At 39.8% G+C, this 17,960-nt stretch overlaps 2 protein-coding genes across 21 annotated transcripts in view; one reads left to right on the top strand and one right to left on the bottom strand.

Moving 5' to 3' along the window:
- Nucleotides 1-4,593, top strand: part of zranb3 (zinc finger, RAN-binding domain containing 3) — a 113,119-nt gene extending 108,526 nt beyond the window's left edge. For all 5 annotated transcript variants that reach the window (XM_078228058.1, XM_078228059.1, XM_078228060.1 and 2 more), the window contains one exon: nt 4,365-4,593. In XM_078228058.1, the coding sequence (XP_078084184.1) occupies nt 4,365-4,463 (99 nt within the window). In that variant the 3' untranslated portion in view covers nt 4,464-4,593. The remainder of the gene's footprint in view (nt 1-4,364) is intronic.
- A 2,102-nt stretch (nt 4,594-6,695) lies between these two features.
- rab3gap1 (RAB3 GTPase activating protein subunit 1) overlaps nt 6,696-17,960 on the bottom strand; it is a 71,445-nt gene continuing 60,180 nt past the window's right edge. For all 16 annotated transcript variants that reach the window (XM_078228115.1, XM_078228119.1, XM_078228114.1 and 13 more), the window contains 2 exons: nt 16,051-16,153; nt 6,696-9,055 (listed from right to left, as the gene is read on the bottom strand). In XM_078228115.1, coding sequence (XP_078084241.1) covers nt 8,813-9,055; nt 16,051-16,153 — 346 coding nt within the window. In that variant the 3' untranslated portion in view covers nt 6,696-8,812. The remainder of the gene's footprint in view (nt 9,056-16,050; nt 16,154-17,960) is intronic.

Consider the following 17,960-nt stretch of genomic DNA (forward strand, 5'->3'; position numbering starts at 1 on the left):
TTAATTATAGCTCAGCAAATACAAAGAACTCGGGGACACAGTACATTCTGGTTGAAGACATATTTTACTTTGCCCAGGCCTGGTCTGCACGTGAGGGAGAGCAGTTTGAGGCAGCTCAAATTACTCGAAGTTACGTTATTAAGACATCCTACGATTGTACATTTTTCAGAAATCATTTTGCCCGCCTACCCTGTCGTCCTAACTGTATGAGCCAATCATGTTAGTATGAATTATTTACCTTGGCCAATAACATCCTACACTCTGGCATCATGAGAATTCATTGGTCTGTAGTATCCAAAAGCTCCCACCCACTGCAACCTCAATTACATATGTCGTCAAGTTCAAAGGTACCTTTCCCACTGCCTCTTTAGCAACCTCAATTACGTGGGTCGTAGAATTCAAGTTCTTTTCCCACTGTCTGCTGAGCAATCTCTTATCGGAAGAAATTGAATTATTCCATTCATTCTAATGTCTGAGAAACATGTCTTTTCTAGAACCCAGACTGATAAAGTCTGTGGCTGTATTGTTCTTATAGAATGTGGTTAGTCTTGGCTTTTATCCCATTTATGCCTTGGGGCAGTCTGTAGTTAGCCACGGTGTACATTTTAAGACAGAATATATAAGAACAATGGTCATGTGTTTCTATGCAAAACAGTGCCTTTACTACATTCATTTCTAAATTAGTCTGCCCTGATTTATTAGTCCTTTAGTACCAGGTTATCCTAAATCCCTCTAACATACCTACATGCCTATACTGGTGTAACACCTTTCACCATTTGCCCAGACTTTTGTGATGGTGTGGAACATGTAACCAAATCTCACCTTGGTCTGTCCCTTTTCTCCCCTGGCACTTTTTCCTCCTTTGAGCATCTAGATTTGTTCCACACCCCTCTCCACTCATTTAGAATTCTGGTTCTCTGCTGCTGCCCAAGTACCCTGCCAATTTTCCCAAGTTATGTTCACTGCTTTCCTGCCTCAACCATGGCACCAAGTGGCTTCTTCTTCTCCAAGAGCAAAAATGTTGCAGATACTGGAAATCTGCAATAAGCTAGAACATGCTTGAAAAACACAGCAGATCAAGCAGCATATGTGGAGAAAGAAAAAGTTAATGTTTCAGGTCGCCGTCCATAAACATGTCACTTTTCAGCATGTACACCAACACCACCCAACTCTACATCATTGCCAACTCTCTTAATTCCTCCACTGTAGCTTAATTGTCAGGTTGCTTATTCACCACCCAGTACTGGATAAGCAGAAATTTCCTCCAATTGCATATTTGGAAGATTGAAGTCATTGTTTTGGGTCCCCACACAAACTCCACTCCCCTGCCACTGAGTTCATCCCTTGCAACGCTTCAGGCTGAACTAAATTGTTTGCACCGTCAGTGTCATATTTGACCCTGATGTAGGATTTCAACCTCGTATCCATGTCACCACTATGACTGTATTTCCACGTCCGCCCTGCCTCATTACTTCTACTGAAACTCTCATCCATGCCTTTGTTATCTCCAGACTTCTCTATTCAAATGCACTCCTGGCTGGACTTCCACATTCCACACCCTTGTAAAATTGAGGTCATCCTGCAGCCCATGTCCTAATTCACAACCAATCTGGAAATCTGTGATCACTGTTTTGTTCTCTGGCCGACACTGGCTACTGGTTAAAACAGCAACTCAATTTTAATATTCTCATCCCTAATTTCAAATTCCTCCATGCCTTGACCTCTCCCTGTCTCTGTAATCTGACAAAGGAGCAACGCTCCGAAAGCTAATGGTATTTGCTACCAAATAAACCTGTTGGACTTTAACCTGGTGTTGTTATAAAACTTTCTGTAATCTCCTTCAGCCTTGCAACCCTCCAAGACATCTGCACTAATCTGATTCTGGCCTCTGGAGCAACCACACATTTTATTTTGGGCCCTACTGATAGCCATGCCTTCTGCTGCCTAGCCCCAAAGCTCTGGAATTCCCTTCCAAAACCTCTCTGGCTCTCGTTTCTCCCTGAGACACTCTTTCAAACCTTGGGTAGAAGCAAATTACTGCAGTTGCTGGAATCGGAAACAAAAACAGAAAATGCTGGAAAATTTCAGCAGGTCAGATTTAATACCTTACCTGTTTGACCAAGCCTAATATCTCCTTATGTGGCTCAGTGACGTATTTTGTTTTATACCCCTGAAGTGCCTTGGGACATTTTATTACCTTTAAAAGCACCACATTATATCACAAGTTGTCATTGATTTATTTAAATCTGCACTTGCAGTGGTAGAATTTGAATTCCAATGCATTGAATGCTCAATATCAAAATCACTAGACTACCTTACCCTTGAAATTAAAGCAAAAGAATGCTCGGGGAATGTTTAACGACAACTTGCATTTGTCTTTCAACTTTACCATAAATAAAATCTGCTATTGCATTTCATTATTGGAAGGAATTGAGAATAGGAAGACTAGAAGAGATGGTACAGAATCTATTGGAGAAAGGTAGTAAGGAGTACTGAAGTGGTGCATAATTGCATTTTATTGACATTCCATTAATCTACCTTGTTACAATTATGAAGTTTAGAATATCATTTTGGAACTGTCTTTTGTTTAAGGTAAAATGATAGGGGGGAGGGGGGAGACTTATTCTAAAGTCTGCTTGTCAGCAAGCTTGGGGTGGTTAAAAGATCAGAGGTCTAGATTTTGTTCCAGGGGTAATGGCACAAGGTGTTCATGTTGAAAGCAGTGGCAGCAGTCTAAGTTCAGAATTGGTAGATTTGAGTCCCAGTCTCAGAATGATGTTGAAAGTATCGGATTGTGAAAAGTTGCCCTGTGAACTGTATTTACTTCGAAGATGAGGGAGAGTTGTGGTCACGGATAGCTAATCAGCATATCTACCTAGATGCAAAATGTTTTCTGTTACTGTGGGGAAGAGGACAGAGGAAGCCATTTTGAGATCAGATTACAGGCTTCCCTACAAATTGACGAATCTCTCAGGCAGACAATAGTTTTGTGTGGTCAGCAGAGGAATGAGGCTGTTTGGATTTACAAACCAGCAGAGTTCAATGCAGCGATGATCTCTAGTCAAAAAAATGCATTTCACAGCCTTCTAAGTTGAAGAATTCTGGGAGATTTGTTCCAGCAATGCAAGAGTGGACAAATCATCAGGACAGATTTGACAGCTGATTGTGTATTTAGGGAACTCTCCAAAAACCAAGGGAAGTGCCTGGAGACGGCCTTTCAAAATTACAACTCAGCAAAACAGGGAAATGTAAACACATTGGAAGCTGGGAGCAACTGTCGATTGTTTGTGGTAACATCTTAATTCTGTGGAGCATGTGATGTGTTACCAGTATAAAAGGAGTTTTAAGTATTAGTTGCCTCCAAAAAGTAAGTCAGTAGTGCTTTTTTTTTAGTTATTTGTTATAGTAAAAGTTTTAAAACATGAAATCTTTGTCATATTTTCAGCTATTAACTGGAAGTTTGAATTTCCTTTCAAAAGTTCTTGGTCTCTAAAGGGATTGCAACACCATTGTTACCTCCGCCACTGAAGATGAGCAAAAGTAATGCTTTCACTCTGATTTGTTTTGGTTGTCAGTAAACAATATATGTCGAAAACTAATAGATGGGCTTCCACGAAATCTGGAACATAGATGGGGTGTGGCCCAAGGAAGAACTGATTAGTTTTTGGTGAAGATCCAGATTCTGGAGGTTTTTAACATTAGGGCGTACAAACTTTATTTTTAGAATGTTGATGTCGTTTTATTTAGAATGCGTTGTTTTAAAATGTTGTGGCGGAACTTGTCACAGTTGTCAAAATGTGAGCAGAGTCTTCAAAGCAAGTTGTTGGATGTGGATTGACCTGAAGCTTCCAAAGTGAGATGAAAGCTCTTAAAAGGATTTTTTTCAGCTTTGCAGTTGCAGAGCATCAAGCAGATAGGAAAAAGGCTCGCGGAAGAACTAGGTAATTGCAATGTTGAGTTAATGCAGCCTGGCAGTAATATGCACTGAGTACTATCTTGTAAATAAATTGTCTGATGTAAAACAAAATTTAGTGAATTATGTATATTTTTATAGATCTATATGAATGCATATTTATATCTACTTGTGTAAAATCTCCAAATATGTAACATACAAATAGCTTGGACCATTTTCATGTATTTTAGTTCCAGATATTGCTTCCTTAATGCTTTAATATTGAATTGTATTCAGTATTGTTTTACAAAGCTGTCGTGTTTTGGAAACCAATAGAGGATTCACAGGAAGTACTACCAACTTTTACTTGAAATGCCTCTGATGATGCAAGCAATAATTTGTGATAAAACTTAAGGTATTATTGTCCAAATAACTCAAAGGATAACAATGAATTATGAAACTTCTTCTATAGAGAACTGCAAAACAAGCTAAAGAAAGAAGCCAAGCAAAGAGACTTTCGGAGACTTCCAAATACGCATCAGACATCAGAAGTTTTTTTGCAAAGAAATGAAGAATAAGTATGAATATAAAATGTTTGAAAACATAAAACTAGCAGGCTAAACCGGTTCCTAGTTCAGTTTCGTATGCACTTTGTGACTTCCTTTTTCATATAATAATTATAAAATGTGGCAAAACCTTTTAACTTTGTGTATTTATTTTTACTCTTTATTAAATAACTCCCTTTCCCATAAATGGCTTCCAGGTTTTAGCCCAATCTCTTGACAGCTCACCACAAAGAACTGTCGAGTAAACCCACCTAAGATAGCCACTTAAATGGAAAGCATCTAACCCACCTTCAGTTATTCCCTGGGAAATCAGTATCTACCATAACTTAATAACATATTATGCAAATAAATTAACTTTTTTGTTGACTGTTGAAATGCAATAGCCAAGCTGTTCCAGTACAGCTACAACATTGGTAGGTAGATGCCAATGTGGAAAATGGACCAAGTATGTCCCATCCAAAAAAAAGGATACATCCAATTATCAGCACATCAGTTTACTCTTGACCCCTTCCATCATGTTGCTGCTGATCATCAGCAGTGCACTTAGCAAAAACCTGCTCACAGTTGCTCAGTTTGAGTTCTGCTAGTCACTCAGCTCCTGGCCTCATTACAGCCTTGGTTCAAACATAGACTAAAGAGCTGAACTCAAGATGAGAGTGAGTGCTCTTAACATCAAGACAGCCTTTTCCCTAATATAGCATTAAGGATCCCTAGCAAAACTGGAGTTGATGAAAATCAAAGACAAAATTCTCTGCTGTTTAGAGTCATACCTGGCACAAAGGAAGATGGTTGTGGTGGTTGGAGATTAATCATCTCAGCTTCAGGCCATCACTGCAGGAGTTCCTCAGGGGTAGTATCCTAGGCCCAACTATTTTCAGCTGCTTCATCAGTGACCTCCCTTCCATCATAAGGTCAAAAGTGACTGCACAATGTTCAGCATTATTTGTGACTCTGATACTGAGACAGTTCATGTCCAAATGCAGCAAGACCTGGACAATATCCAGGCTTGTGGTGACAAATAATATCCAGGCAATGACCATCACCCCTTGATATTCAATGATATTATCATCACTGAATCCCCCACTATCGACATCCTGGGGTTACCATTGACCAGAAACTGAACTGGACTAGCCGTATAAATATTGTGACTACAAGAGCAGGTCAAAAGCTAGTATTCGTGCAGTAACGCATATCCCGACTCCCCAAAGTCTGTCCACCATCTACAAGGCACAAATCAGGTGTGTGATGGAATACTCTCCACTTGCTTGGATGAGTGAAGCTGCAACACTCAAAAAGCTCAACACCATCCAGGACAAGGCAGCCTGCTTGATTGCTACCGCTTCCACCAACATTCAATCCCTCCACCACCAACAGTCAGTGGCTGCTGTGTGTACCATCTACAAGATGCACTGCAGGGACTCACCAAGGTTAATTACATAGCCTCTTTTAAACCCATGGCCATTATCATCTAAAAGTACCAGAGCAGCAGATACCTGGGAACAGCACCACCTGGAGGTTCCCCTCCAAGTCACCCACCATCGTGATTTGGCAAGATATCACCATTCCTTCACTATCGCTGGGTCAAAATCCTAACAGTATGTGGATGTACTTGCACCTCAGGGACTGCAGCAGTTTCAGAAGGTAGGTTGCCACCTCGAGGGCAATTCGGGATGGGCAATAAATGCTGGTCCAGCCAGAAGTACCCAATTCCATAAATGAATATTTTAAAAAGAATTATTCAACAAAGTACTAATGTCTAACCCCTTGTTGTCTTTAATGGGAGAAATGGTGCTGCCTCTTTTGCTCACAAATTGGTTTGATGTGAGGGGGTGAATCTGGAGAGCTGGCTTCTCAAATCGAGTTCGGTATTCAGTCTACTCCTGTTTTTTGCTTTTGTCACAACGTATCCAGAAAAAACACTTTCACACAAATATTTTGTGGTGAAAAGGAGCGCACAAACTGATCTGATCTCCACAATGGGATACTTGTGCATTAAGCTGCTCCAAAAATTTGGAGTCAATGGAAGTTCATTGAAGCATTTAGTGTGGAGAAAGTCATATCAGGCTATCATAATTGTGCACTGATAAGTCAACTGGCTTGGTTGTTAGTGCAAGTAGGTTACACACACACATATTGTTCTCATTTGATGGAAGAATGAAGAGTGCAAGTCATGCAGGTGCAATGTAATGTCACTGAAAATATTTTCCTCGAGGATAGAAATTACTTGAGAAAGTAAAGGAAGTTGGGGAAATTCTTATTTTCTGTGCACAAAGTCCAAAAGCACAACTTCTGCAACAATTACAGTGAAAATGGTAATATCTTTCCTTATAGTCATACATCCATTTCATTTAGCTTTGTTAAAAATATCTGCAAGATGCAAGTCTCAGAAGCCATGAGGTACTTGTCAAAAACTTTAAATTAGAAATTTCTGATCCACACACTACACCAAGACTTGGTAAAAAAGCTGAAAACATCTCACAAGCACTTAGCCCGTGACAGCCACCTTACCTCTATATAGGAGCAAAGCTGTGTCCTCACTGCCCACTTCATCTCTCAGAATTTTAAACAGTCTTGATTTCAGTGGCGGAGCTTTAATACCATTGATAATTTGCACTGCCCCATCCAGCACACATTTTTTGAGGTGCAGACATCGTTTTAAGAGTGCATGTCTGATAAGGACACAGTGACTGCTTATGCACTGTGGGGTTACAGCTTTGATCTGCATTACAACATCCACTGTCTTGCTAACCATTGCCCTGGTGCCTTCTGTGCACATCTCAACACACTAACTAATTCCATGTCTTTTCATAAAAGTTATTAATGCAGTTGAATATCTCTTCAGTAGTGGTGCTTAACCAAGGGTCACGTAGCAGCAAGTCCTCCTGAATGATGTTATGAAAGACAGTATGCAAATACCAGCAATAGTGTCAGTGCCACCCAACTCATTAGTTGACTCGTCTAGCTTCACTGTATATGTCTCTCAACATTTCAGGTGAGAAACTAAATGATTCCTCAATGTCTTCAGCAAGACAGGATTATTCCAAAGCCGTAGCACCTCAATTTTCTTTACCAGCACACACATTATGTCTTTAGCGCAAGGCAGTTTTTGCCAATCATATGGACTCCTCTGAAAAGTGCAGATAAAATTCACCTCTGAGTTTAGAAGAATGGGAGATGATTTTGTTAAAACATAAGATTCTGAGGGTATTACTGGGTAGATGCTGAGAGTAAATTTCCTCTACTGGGGAAATCTAGAACAGTTTCGGAGTAAGCGGCCTCCCATTTAAGACAGAGATGAGAAGGAATTGCTTCTCTCAGACGGCCATTAATCTATGGAATTCTAGAGAGCTGTGGAGGCTGGGTCATTAAATATATTCAGAATTCTGATCCACAAGGGAGTTGAGGGAGAAGAAGCAGAAAGAAGTTGTGGCCATGATAATATTCAATAGCAGGACAGGCCTTAAGAGGTGAATGGTTGACTCCTGCTCCTACCTCTGATCCTCTTATAAGATCTTTCCCCTGGCCAGGGTATGGTCAGCCATTTCAGACTGAAATGAGAAATTTCTTCACTCAGGATTGTCAATCTTGGGAATTCTTGGTCCCAGAGAGCTAATGATAATCAGTTGTTGAGTATACTCAGAACACAGATGATAGATTTTTGGGTACTAAAGAAATTAAGTTTGTGGGTTATGGAGGCAGCAACCCTGATATTGAATGAAACAGCAAGTTTGAATGGTCAACTTCTGCTGCTATTTCTTACATTGTTAGAAATATTAAAGTAAGCAATTTGTACTATTTATTGATGCAATAAAATGCTTAAAGCATCCACAATCAGAAAAGTTTTTATGATGTGGAATACATGTTACAGGCAAACATTTTTGTTACAGTTCCAAAATCCTTCCAGGACTGTAATAAGTTATATAAACCTAGTGCTGCCCTACATTAAGCAAGATAGCAACTGAAGTAATGACCATATCAAAAATTCACAATGCACTAACGAATTTCATTTTACAGCAGCCATATTTTACATTTGGACAGTTCCATATTACAATGTTATTTTCACTTATTTAAACAGTGCTAAAATTGACACTCAAACTACTAACTACACTTTTACCCAATATTAGCAATCATGGAAATACACTGTCTGAATCAATGCCAGTTTTCTACGTTGCATGCATTATACTGGTTATGAAAAAATATTTTGTAGCATTTCAGATTGGGCCACTGATATTTAACAGCTACAGCTCAAACATATTCCTTGAGTACACTTAATAACGTATGTGACAAAATGTAGGAATGACATTAAAGTATAACCACATAAAATAATTGAGTTAAATTATCAATTATCCCAATTTTAGAAGAACGATGTATCTGATGAAAATGCTCCAGCTAGACGGAATTCATCTTTCAACATAACACAATACATGCGTTGTGGTAAAGATTTGGAATATGGTGCAGGACGTGGTACAGTTGTCCGAAGAATTATTTCACGGCCAGTTGGAGGAGGAAATTCCGAGACTGCTCCTGAGCTTGATCTGTGCTCATCAGAAGAACCTGCCTTTCCAGGTTCATCTTCAATTGGAGTCAGAGTAGCAGCCTTGAAAACAGAAGAGATTTATTTTACATCAATTATGTCTGAACAGTGGTTAGAATTAATTTACTAGTTACTGATAAAAGACAAAACGGTAATTTAATTGTATGTATAGAATATAATGTGGAAGCTGGAAATGAAATTGACCAAACATGTAGATGCTGAAAGTGATATTGGCAAATACACTTTCTTTTAAAGATTCAATCAGCCCTATGATTAAAATAATTCAATTTCTTTAAAAAAAACTGCAAGCTAATTACAAATGTTTTAAAATACATTTTTAATGCAATGTAATGTACCTTTTAAAGTTCAAATGCTATTCACGATGTAAAACAGACTTGCATTGGATGAACACTGCATGTTTTTCATTGGAATTAGCATTTGTATTGTAATCAAATTGCTATTTCAACATTTTGAAATATGTAAAATTACATACTTGGAAAGAAACACTTTCCATAATACTAATGACATTTCTGAGAATGGCCTAGTCCGGTAAAGCAGATGGACTATAAAAATGCAATCTTGTATTTAAACATAGCAGCCCAGAACTTCCAATCTCCGGATGGTTGTATCACAGAGGTACCTCCCAAGACTCGCTATGGAATCCTTCTGACATCCCATGTTCTGACAACACGGAAAAATCCCAGGGAAGCTTGGACTTCTGATGGGCAATTCCCCTATATCTGGAACCCTCCAAAAAGTCTCCATCTCAGAGTTAGAGACTTTGGATGGTTCCAACTTACCTGAATAGTTACCCAGGAAAAGTTAGGATTAAAACCAGTTCTAACTTGAGTAGCTCTACAATTGATCTCCCAACTTCCCACTGGACCTCCACTCGAACCCCACCCCGACCCCCGTCAACTACAACCCATTACCCTGACACCTCTCCCTTTTCTTGCCATCCCATCTCCTCATCCACTCCCTGCCAGCCTACTTTGTCATCCACCCACCTACCACCCTAACATCTCACCCATTTACCTTGCATACTTACCTTCTCTCCATAGCTTCAAAGTGAATTTGGGACCTTTAAACTCTCTACTTACCAGAATACAACAGCCAGTGCTATAAAATGGAGGCGTGGTTTCTATGATGATTCCACTGCTCCCTGTGAGGAATGCTGTACTGTGTAGGTTTGGAAGGATCCTCCATAGGAAGAAAGGCCCAAACAAATCAAGTAAATCGTTAACTTTTTGTTTGATTTGGGTCGGAATTAAAGATTCCAACTCGGATCAGAAGTTCTGGGCCAATGAAATTGAAGTCAAAGAGAATCAAAATATGTTTTATGCTATACGGTTGCTATTTATACGATGCCATAAAAAAAATTGCATCTACATGAGGTATGAAACAAAGGATAATGGAGGAGAATGGCTGGTTGTTACCTCTTCAGTAGATTCAGCCAGCTTGAGAAGAGTTGAGAGAAAAGTAGTATTAGGAGAGAAACACAATGATGAAGAAAGGAAAGTCAAATTAGATGGTTAATAAGGGGTTAAACAAAAGTTAAAATAAATATATTTCTATTTAAAACATGAAAACATACCCTTTTGACAAAAAACACAAATGGTCACCAATTTAAATTTGCTATTCACTAGTATTATATACACAATGGACAATTAAAATTGTTATAAAGCAATAGGCATATCAAGGGTCTCAGTTGGTCAAACTGAGAAAACTCTCCCTGGAGATCACATGGTCTGGAATGGGGGGGTGGGGGTGAGTTAATAGGTTGTGATGAACAAAGCATCGTAGCTGTGAGGGACAGCTCGGTGGATAGGATATTGGTATGTAGATAGGCTGGAAAATTGGGCGGGGATCCTGGATTCAGGATTCAATCCTGGACCGGGGAGCGGCGCGGGCTTGGAGGGCCGAAGGGCCTGTTCCTGTGCTGTATTGTTCTTTGTTCTATGATTTTCCCAAGATATTGATTTAAATGATTTTATTTCTTGTGATGAAATTTTAAAATAACTTGGCATTTGGGAACTTGCTATCTTAAACTGAAGTTTATATGCGAGTATATCATGTGCCTTAATCTGAAGAGATAATGATTAGAGTTTGTATTATTTGCTAGTTTTGTCAGTTTGATGAGATGGTGGATAAGGGCAGAGGTGAGGGGCAGTTGGAAGGGAGAATGCTAATCCTGAAAATAGAAATATCTCAAACATAAAATAAATGTTCATGGTACGCACTGTTAATTGCCAAAAATAGCATTATATATTATACAATGAACCTCATTCCGAATACCAACTTTAACAATACTGGCTACTTGTGCATTTTGATTTTCTGTAGATGTCATTAGATTAGCAGTGGAGCACACTTAAGTGAAAAGGCTACTAAATCAAAGAAAAAACACTTGCCCTGTTTACTCTCCTGAGTAATTTCCTTTGCTGTTTCAAAAAAGTGGAACAGTTTTCATTGTTACTATTCATTGAACAAATAGATGATCATTCAATTGTAATTTAGTTGTCTACTGAGCTTATTACCACTGATGGCCTTGGATCTCACTTGCCACCACCATTTTGAAACAAAATGATCTATTAATTTAAATGTGCTCCACTCTAATATGTTGGTAGGTACAGATATTCTCTGCGCATATTAGTATCAGCATATAATTGGTGATGGCTGGATTTATTGTTGTAAAGTATTGTTCTGATCCTTGACCAGACTTCAAAGCTTTTGGTAAGATCCAGTTAGGGACCACGTTTGAGATTCAAGACACTTGCAAAGAGAATAAAACTGAGTTTTGAACTAACAAAAATGAATTTTACTATACAAGATCAGAAAGGTAAAACAATTTACAATATTCCATCTTATACTCTAACATTCAGGGTTAATATGATGTACATGTAAATTAACAGACAAACTGTGGTCAAATATACCACAGTGCACAATAAATGGCAAAATGCAACCAAGGAAGAGCTCATGAATTTCTCAATAATCCATCCTGAGTAAACACTGAGTTAACCAATTTTGTTGAAATTCTGTCTCTCTGAGAGAATTCTATGGCAAGATCTTCAAAGGTGAAGCGTGGAATCCTTTGTGAAAGTACTTCCAAATCAGAGGTCGTCAATAATGGCTCATCTTGCAGGGTTTTAATATAGTTTCCCGAGACTCAATTTCCTTGGATTCCTGAGCTACATCCAGCACCTACTAACAAGCACAGCTTCAGCTCTTCAATAGAATACTACTGCTCCTAAGGGATACCTTGGCCTCCAGCACAGAGTCACCAATCTTACGCTGCCTTCTTAGAAAAAAAGGCTTCTCCCGAGCCCTCTTTAATTGCTGGGTCATCTCCTGAACCCTCACCATTAAAAGTCTGCAACAGCAACCTTTACCTGCTTAGCAACTTAACTGGGACGTCTCTATAACCCCTTCCTGGGACTCTTCTTTGAAGATGGTGCCCCACTTATGGGTCACAACTGTTTTTTTTGGCATCAGTTTTATTAAAAGTCTTCACACAGGCGGATGGGGCACGTTCTCGACCTAAAGAACAATAGAAATGGACTGTGCATGCACTGGCTGCTTCTTTGATTTATTGTCACATGTATTAGTATTCAGTGAAAAGTATTGTTTCTTGCATGCTATACAGACAAAGCATACCGTTTATAGAGAAGGAGAGAGTGCAGAATGTAGTGTTACAGTCATAGCTAGGGTATAGAGAAAGATCAACTTAATGCAAGGTAGGTCCATTCAAAAGTCTGCAGCAGGGAAGAAACTGTTCTTGAGTCGGTTGGGACGCGTCCTCAGACTTTTATATCTTTTTCCCAATGGAAGGAGGTGGAAAAGAGTACATCCGGGTTGTGTGGGGTCCTTAATTATGCTGGCTGCTTTTGAGAGACAGCAGGAAGTGTAGACAGTGTCAATGGGTGGGAGGCTGGTTTGAGTGATGGATGGGGCTTCATTCACGGCCCTTTGTAGTTTCTTGCGGTCTTGGACAGAGCAGGAGCCATACCAAGCTGTGATACAACCGGAAAGAATGCTTTCTGTGATGCATCTGTAAACTTGGTGAGAGTCGTGGCGGACATGACAAATTTCCTTAGTCTTCTGAGAAAGTAGAGGCATTGGTGGGCTTTCTTAACTATAGTGTCAGCATAGGGGGACCAGGACAAGTTGTTGGTGATCTGGACACCTAAAAACTTGAAGCTCTTGACCATTTCCACTTCGTCCCCATTGATGTAGACAGAGGCATGTCCTCCACTATGCTTCCTGAAGTTGATGACTATCTCCTTCATTTTGTTGACATTGAGGGAGATTATTGTCATTGCACAGTTCACCAGATTCTCTATCTCTTTCCTGACTCCGTCTCATCAGTATTTGAGATCTGTCCCACTACGGTGATGTCATCGGCAAACTTGAAAATCGAGTTGGAGGGGAATTTGGCCACACAGTCATAGGTGTATAAGGAGCATAGTAAGGGGCTGAGGACACAGCCTTGTGGGTACTTGTGTTGATAATGATCGTGGAGGAGGTGTTGTTGCCTATCCTTGCTGATTGTGATCTGTGAGTTAGGAAGTTCAGGATCCAGGCACAGAGAGAAGAACCGAGCCCCTGGCCATGGAGTTTGAGATGAGTTTCGTAGGAATAATGGTGTTGAAGGCTGAGCTACAGTTGATAAATAGGAGTCTGACATAGGTGTTTTAGTTATCTAGGTGTTCCAGGGTTGAGCCTATGTGTGAAACTCCCAGGGCCAGTCAGGACTTGAAATTCTGGAGCTTTGCTCTACTTGAAGGTAAATTTGGATTTCATAACAGTATAAAGAAAACAGAGCTAACTTTCCCACGATAAACAGAAATAGCATCATTGGTTCCAACAGCTCTAGATATTTTAGAACAAATGCAGAATACTTGTTCCAATTCTTAATCTATATAATACTGCCAGAGACACAGCAGTCACTTGATCAACCAATCCCGTGGATTGCACTCGACCCCGTTCCAAAAGCAGCTGTGACTTGGGTACCTCTCAATTAAGAAACTTGACTTTGAACTGTAAGAGAGCTAGGGTCAAAAGATCCAATAATACATAATGTCAGGATGGTTATCTTAACCTTAGTATAGCCCATGTCTGTGTTTAACTTGCTTGTATTTACTTACATTTATAAAACAATGGGCCTGAGCATCCCTCAGTTGCAATCAGACTCAGATTGCCACTCTGCTCCTAGTTTTTTTTTACCTCAAATTTTCTTCAATCCTGTCTCACCCAATCTTCCAACATAGGCCAGGTAAGTTCTGGGCATTGCAAAGTGTCCTCAGAGCCTAGCGTCAAAGGCTGCTCTGTCGGATGCAAGAAGGCCATGGCCTCTTTTTATGGCACTAGCTGCCGTAAACGGGGTTAAATTAGAAGTCCAAAAGAGTTTAAAGGCCTTGACAGGCCAGGAAAAAGGTATGTGTATAAGAATATGTAAGGTACGTGGGTAGGATTTGCTGGGAGGGGATCTGGGGCAGTTTGGAGTCCTATGGGAGGTCGGTACAGTCTGTGCAATGGTTACCCAGAAGTTAGAAAACGTTTTAATTCTTCAATTTTTGGATAATTATTGATATAACCCAGTTGGAAACAAACAAAGTTTGCAATTTAAATGGCATTTTCAGATGGTTCTCATCACCCCCCAAACACGACAACATGATGCCCGGGAGCTTAGAAATTGCAACCCTATATCACTAATGTCGAATGCTAATAGCTTCACACTTCTGATTATTACTCAATAAGTTGTTTATTCCTCATTCAAAATATATTTTAAAACAGAGCAATTCATTCCTCATTTCAATACCTTGTCTCCTTGGCTTAAAAGAAAGAATTTGAACTGTTATATCACTTTTCACCACCTCGTTACATTCCAGATTATTTATAGGCAATAAAGTGCAGACACTGCTGTATTATAGGAATTGTGACAGCCAGTTTGTGCACAGCAAGCCCCCACAAACAGCAATGGGATCATGACTGGCAGCGCAGTGGCACAGCACTTCCACTGCTGCCTCACAGCTCCAGAGACCCAGGTTCAAGTCCAGTCTTGGGCGACTATCTGTGTGGAGTTTACACGTTCTCCCCATGTCTGTGCGGGTTTCCTCCAGGTGCTCCAGTTTCCTTCCAAAGTCCAAAGATGTGCAGGTTAGGTGGATTGGCCATGCTAAATTGCCCCTTAGTGTCAGGGGGATTTGCAGGGTAAATACATGGGATTATGGGGTAGGGTCTGGGTGGGATTGTTGTCAGTGCAGACTCGATGGGCCGAATAGCCTCCTTCTGCACTGTGGGGATTCTATGATTCTGACTGGATAATCTGGTTTTTCTGTAATATTGACTGAAGGATTAGGGACAACCCTCCTGCTCCTATTCAAAATAGTACAATGGGATCTTTTACATCCAACTGAGATGGTTTAAGGACTCATCTGAAAAACCAACAGAACTGCACTCCTTCAGCATCAGCAGAGATCTTTGTGCTCTTTAACCCTCTGATTGAGACTTGAACCCATGATCTGTGACTCAGAGGTGAGAATGCTTCCAACTAAGCCATGGTTATCACAACAACTAACACACACACACAGGATGGCAGATCATTTGACCTCACTGTTGAAATCTTATATTGGGCAGTCAAATGGTACCAGCTGAAATATTTTAAAATGAACAACATCCCAATGGTTTGGCCCATATTACATTGAGCAAGCCTTAACTGAAAGTATAAACAGCAATCCACAAATATTTTTGTTCAAACATATATGTGCATCTCCCTTCCAGTTAACTACTCTGCCTTTTACCTGTTAATATTAGGTTTCTACTTGTATTTGTTTTTGAATTGGAACCTGTGGTAATCTGCTCCCCATCATGTACCTTGTTTTCTTATTTTAATGAAGGAACTTGACTATATGTTTACTTGGCAAATTCCCTCGCACAATGTCATTAACTGAAAGAAAAAGGTGAATTCCAAAACATTTCTTTGTCAAGTGTTTTTCCCCCACTTTATAAAGATTATTTAGCAGAATAAAGCAGTGACAGATTCAATTTCAATTTGTCCTCACCCTCTGTGCATTCACAAATAGTTTGTAAATAATGCTCCCTGTAGGTCCTCGTCCTGCTCCAACGACTGGTACCTCTGGCTGTTCTAAAAGAGAGCTCACAAACCTAATAAAAATAAATAAATCTGTGAATGACAAGTTTTCTGGCACACCTAACATTTCAGTTCAATTTTAGACAAATCTGAACGCTAGATTGGGCAAGACTATTGGAAACATCACAGATTAAGCTTTTATTATGCAGGACAGATAGGTTATAATGGAGCACGTTAAATATCATCAGTTAGTGCATTAATAATCCATACTTCTAAGCAAAAAAAACACAAACATTCGAAACAAATATTTTACACAATACATGTTACTAAACAAACTTAAGATTGTGATATTCTAATAATATGATATCCCAAATCTCTGTGTCAATGCTTCTGTTTTAATTCCACTGCTAAATGAAAACAAAAATAACACTGGATGACTCAAGAGTTACTTGCTGACGTAATTAGGAACCCTGGCTTGAGGTGAATTTTATCAAACTTGTTTCTAATTTATGGAAAATAAAATACCAGCAATGGACTACTTGAAAGCAAAGCAGGGACGTAAATTAGAAATGAGTTTGGTGAAATTCTCCAGTGCAAAACTAAATTAGGAAAGGGCCCCAACTTTCTGGGGCAGAGAACAAAAATGTATGAATGGGGAAACCTGGGCAGGATTGGAATAACCGAATTCCGCAGATATTCCAACGATGTGCAGGAAAGAAATAACCCAGTTGGGGTCCCACAGCATCATCTTTTTAGTGTGGGGATGTGTCAATGTTTGTGCCCGAAGTTCACACATTTGTGCTTTGCAGAAGAAGCACTATGCGGGTATCAGAACCAAAAACTTGTAACAGTTTTCTTTCTCAGCCCAGCACTAGCGAGAAGGTAAGGAGTTCCCCCAGTGATGGTAAATGGCAGGAATTGGAGACGTAAATTCCAAATGTGTCCTTCCAAATTTATTAACGGGACCTGGTAGAGGGAAATGGCCCAGACCACTGACTGCAGTTGTTCAGGTAAGCCGGAACTGTCCAAATGGCCTTCCTGAACTCCACTATTCCACTTCAATGCAATGAGAAACAACGGGTTTTTTGATTAGACATGTTAGTTCCTGCCCATTGGTGTTTTACAACTTCTGAGATGTAACCATGAATTCCTCATAGGAATGTTTGGCAAATCAGATTGGCTAAACAAGATCAAAGCAAATGTGGTTTGGTGTTTGGGTTGCCTCTCTATGCAGCCAAAGGGCTGCTCAATACACCCAGGGTTTACTCATCTTTGCCTGTCACATTCCTGGACAATTTCAATGTCTAATAACATCCAGTTCTAATGAAAGGTAGCACCTTGAAACATTTACTCTACTGTTTCTCCATCCACAAATGATGCTCATCCTGTTGAGTATCTGGCATTGACTCATTTTGTTTTTAATCAGTTACATTGGATTAAGTACATTTTTCCCACAAATTATTTGACAAGAATATTAATGGATTTGTTTACTTAGACTGGGTTGGAGTTTCAGATGAGAACATTTTGTATCTATGTTTGAAGAACAGTTTTAATTCCTCAGAGTTCCTCATCTGTCCTTGAATATTTCTCTGACAGGTTAGCCTATTCACTACAGGCTTTGGGTGGGAACAGGCCACTGGACTAGGATGCTCCAAAACATGTCCAAGTATTGTTAAGGCTCTATCCAATTCAGAGAATTTCCGATTTCTGACCCCAGATCAGCAAATTCTATATTGTGGGTGTTTCCAAACACCAAAATGTTTCTTCTTGCCCCTGATGGGTTGGCCCACTGTTCGATATCCAACTTCCAAAGTGGGAGAAATGCAATTTCTGGTCTTGCTCAGGCAAAGTGACATGGTGCAAGTCTGGGTTCTAGGATCC

This window comes from Mustelus asterias, chromosome 14 (assembly GCF_964213995.1).
Source record: "Mustelus asterias chromosome 14, sMusAst1.hap1.1, whole genome shotgun sequence".
Lineage (NCBI taxonomy): Eukaryota > Metazoa > Chordata > Chondrichthyes > Carcharhiniformes > Triakidae > Mustelus > Mustelus asterias.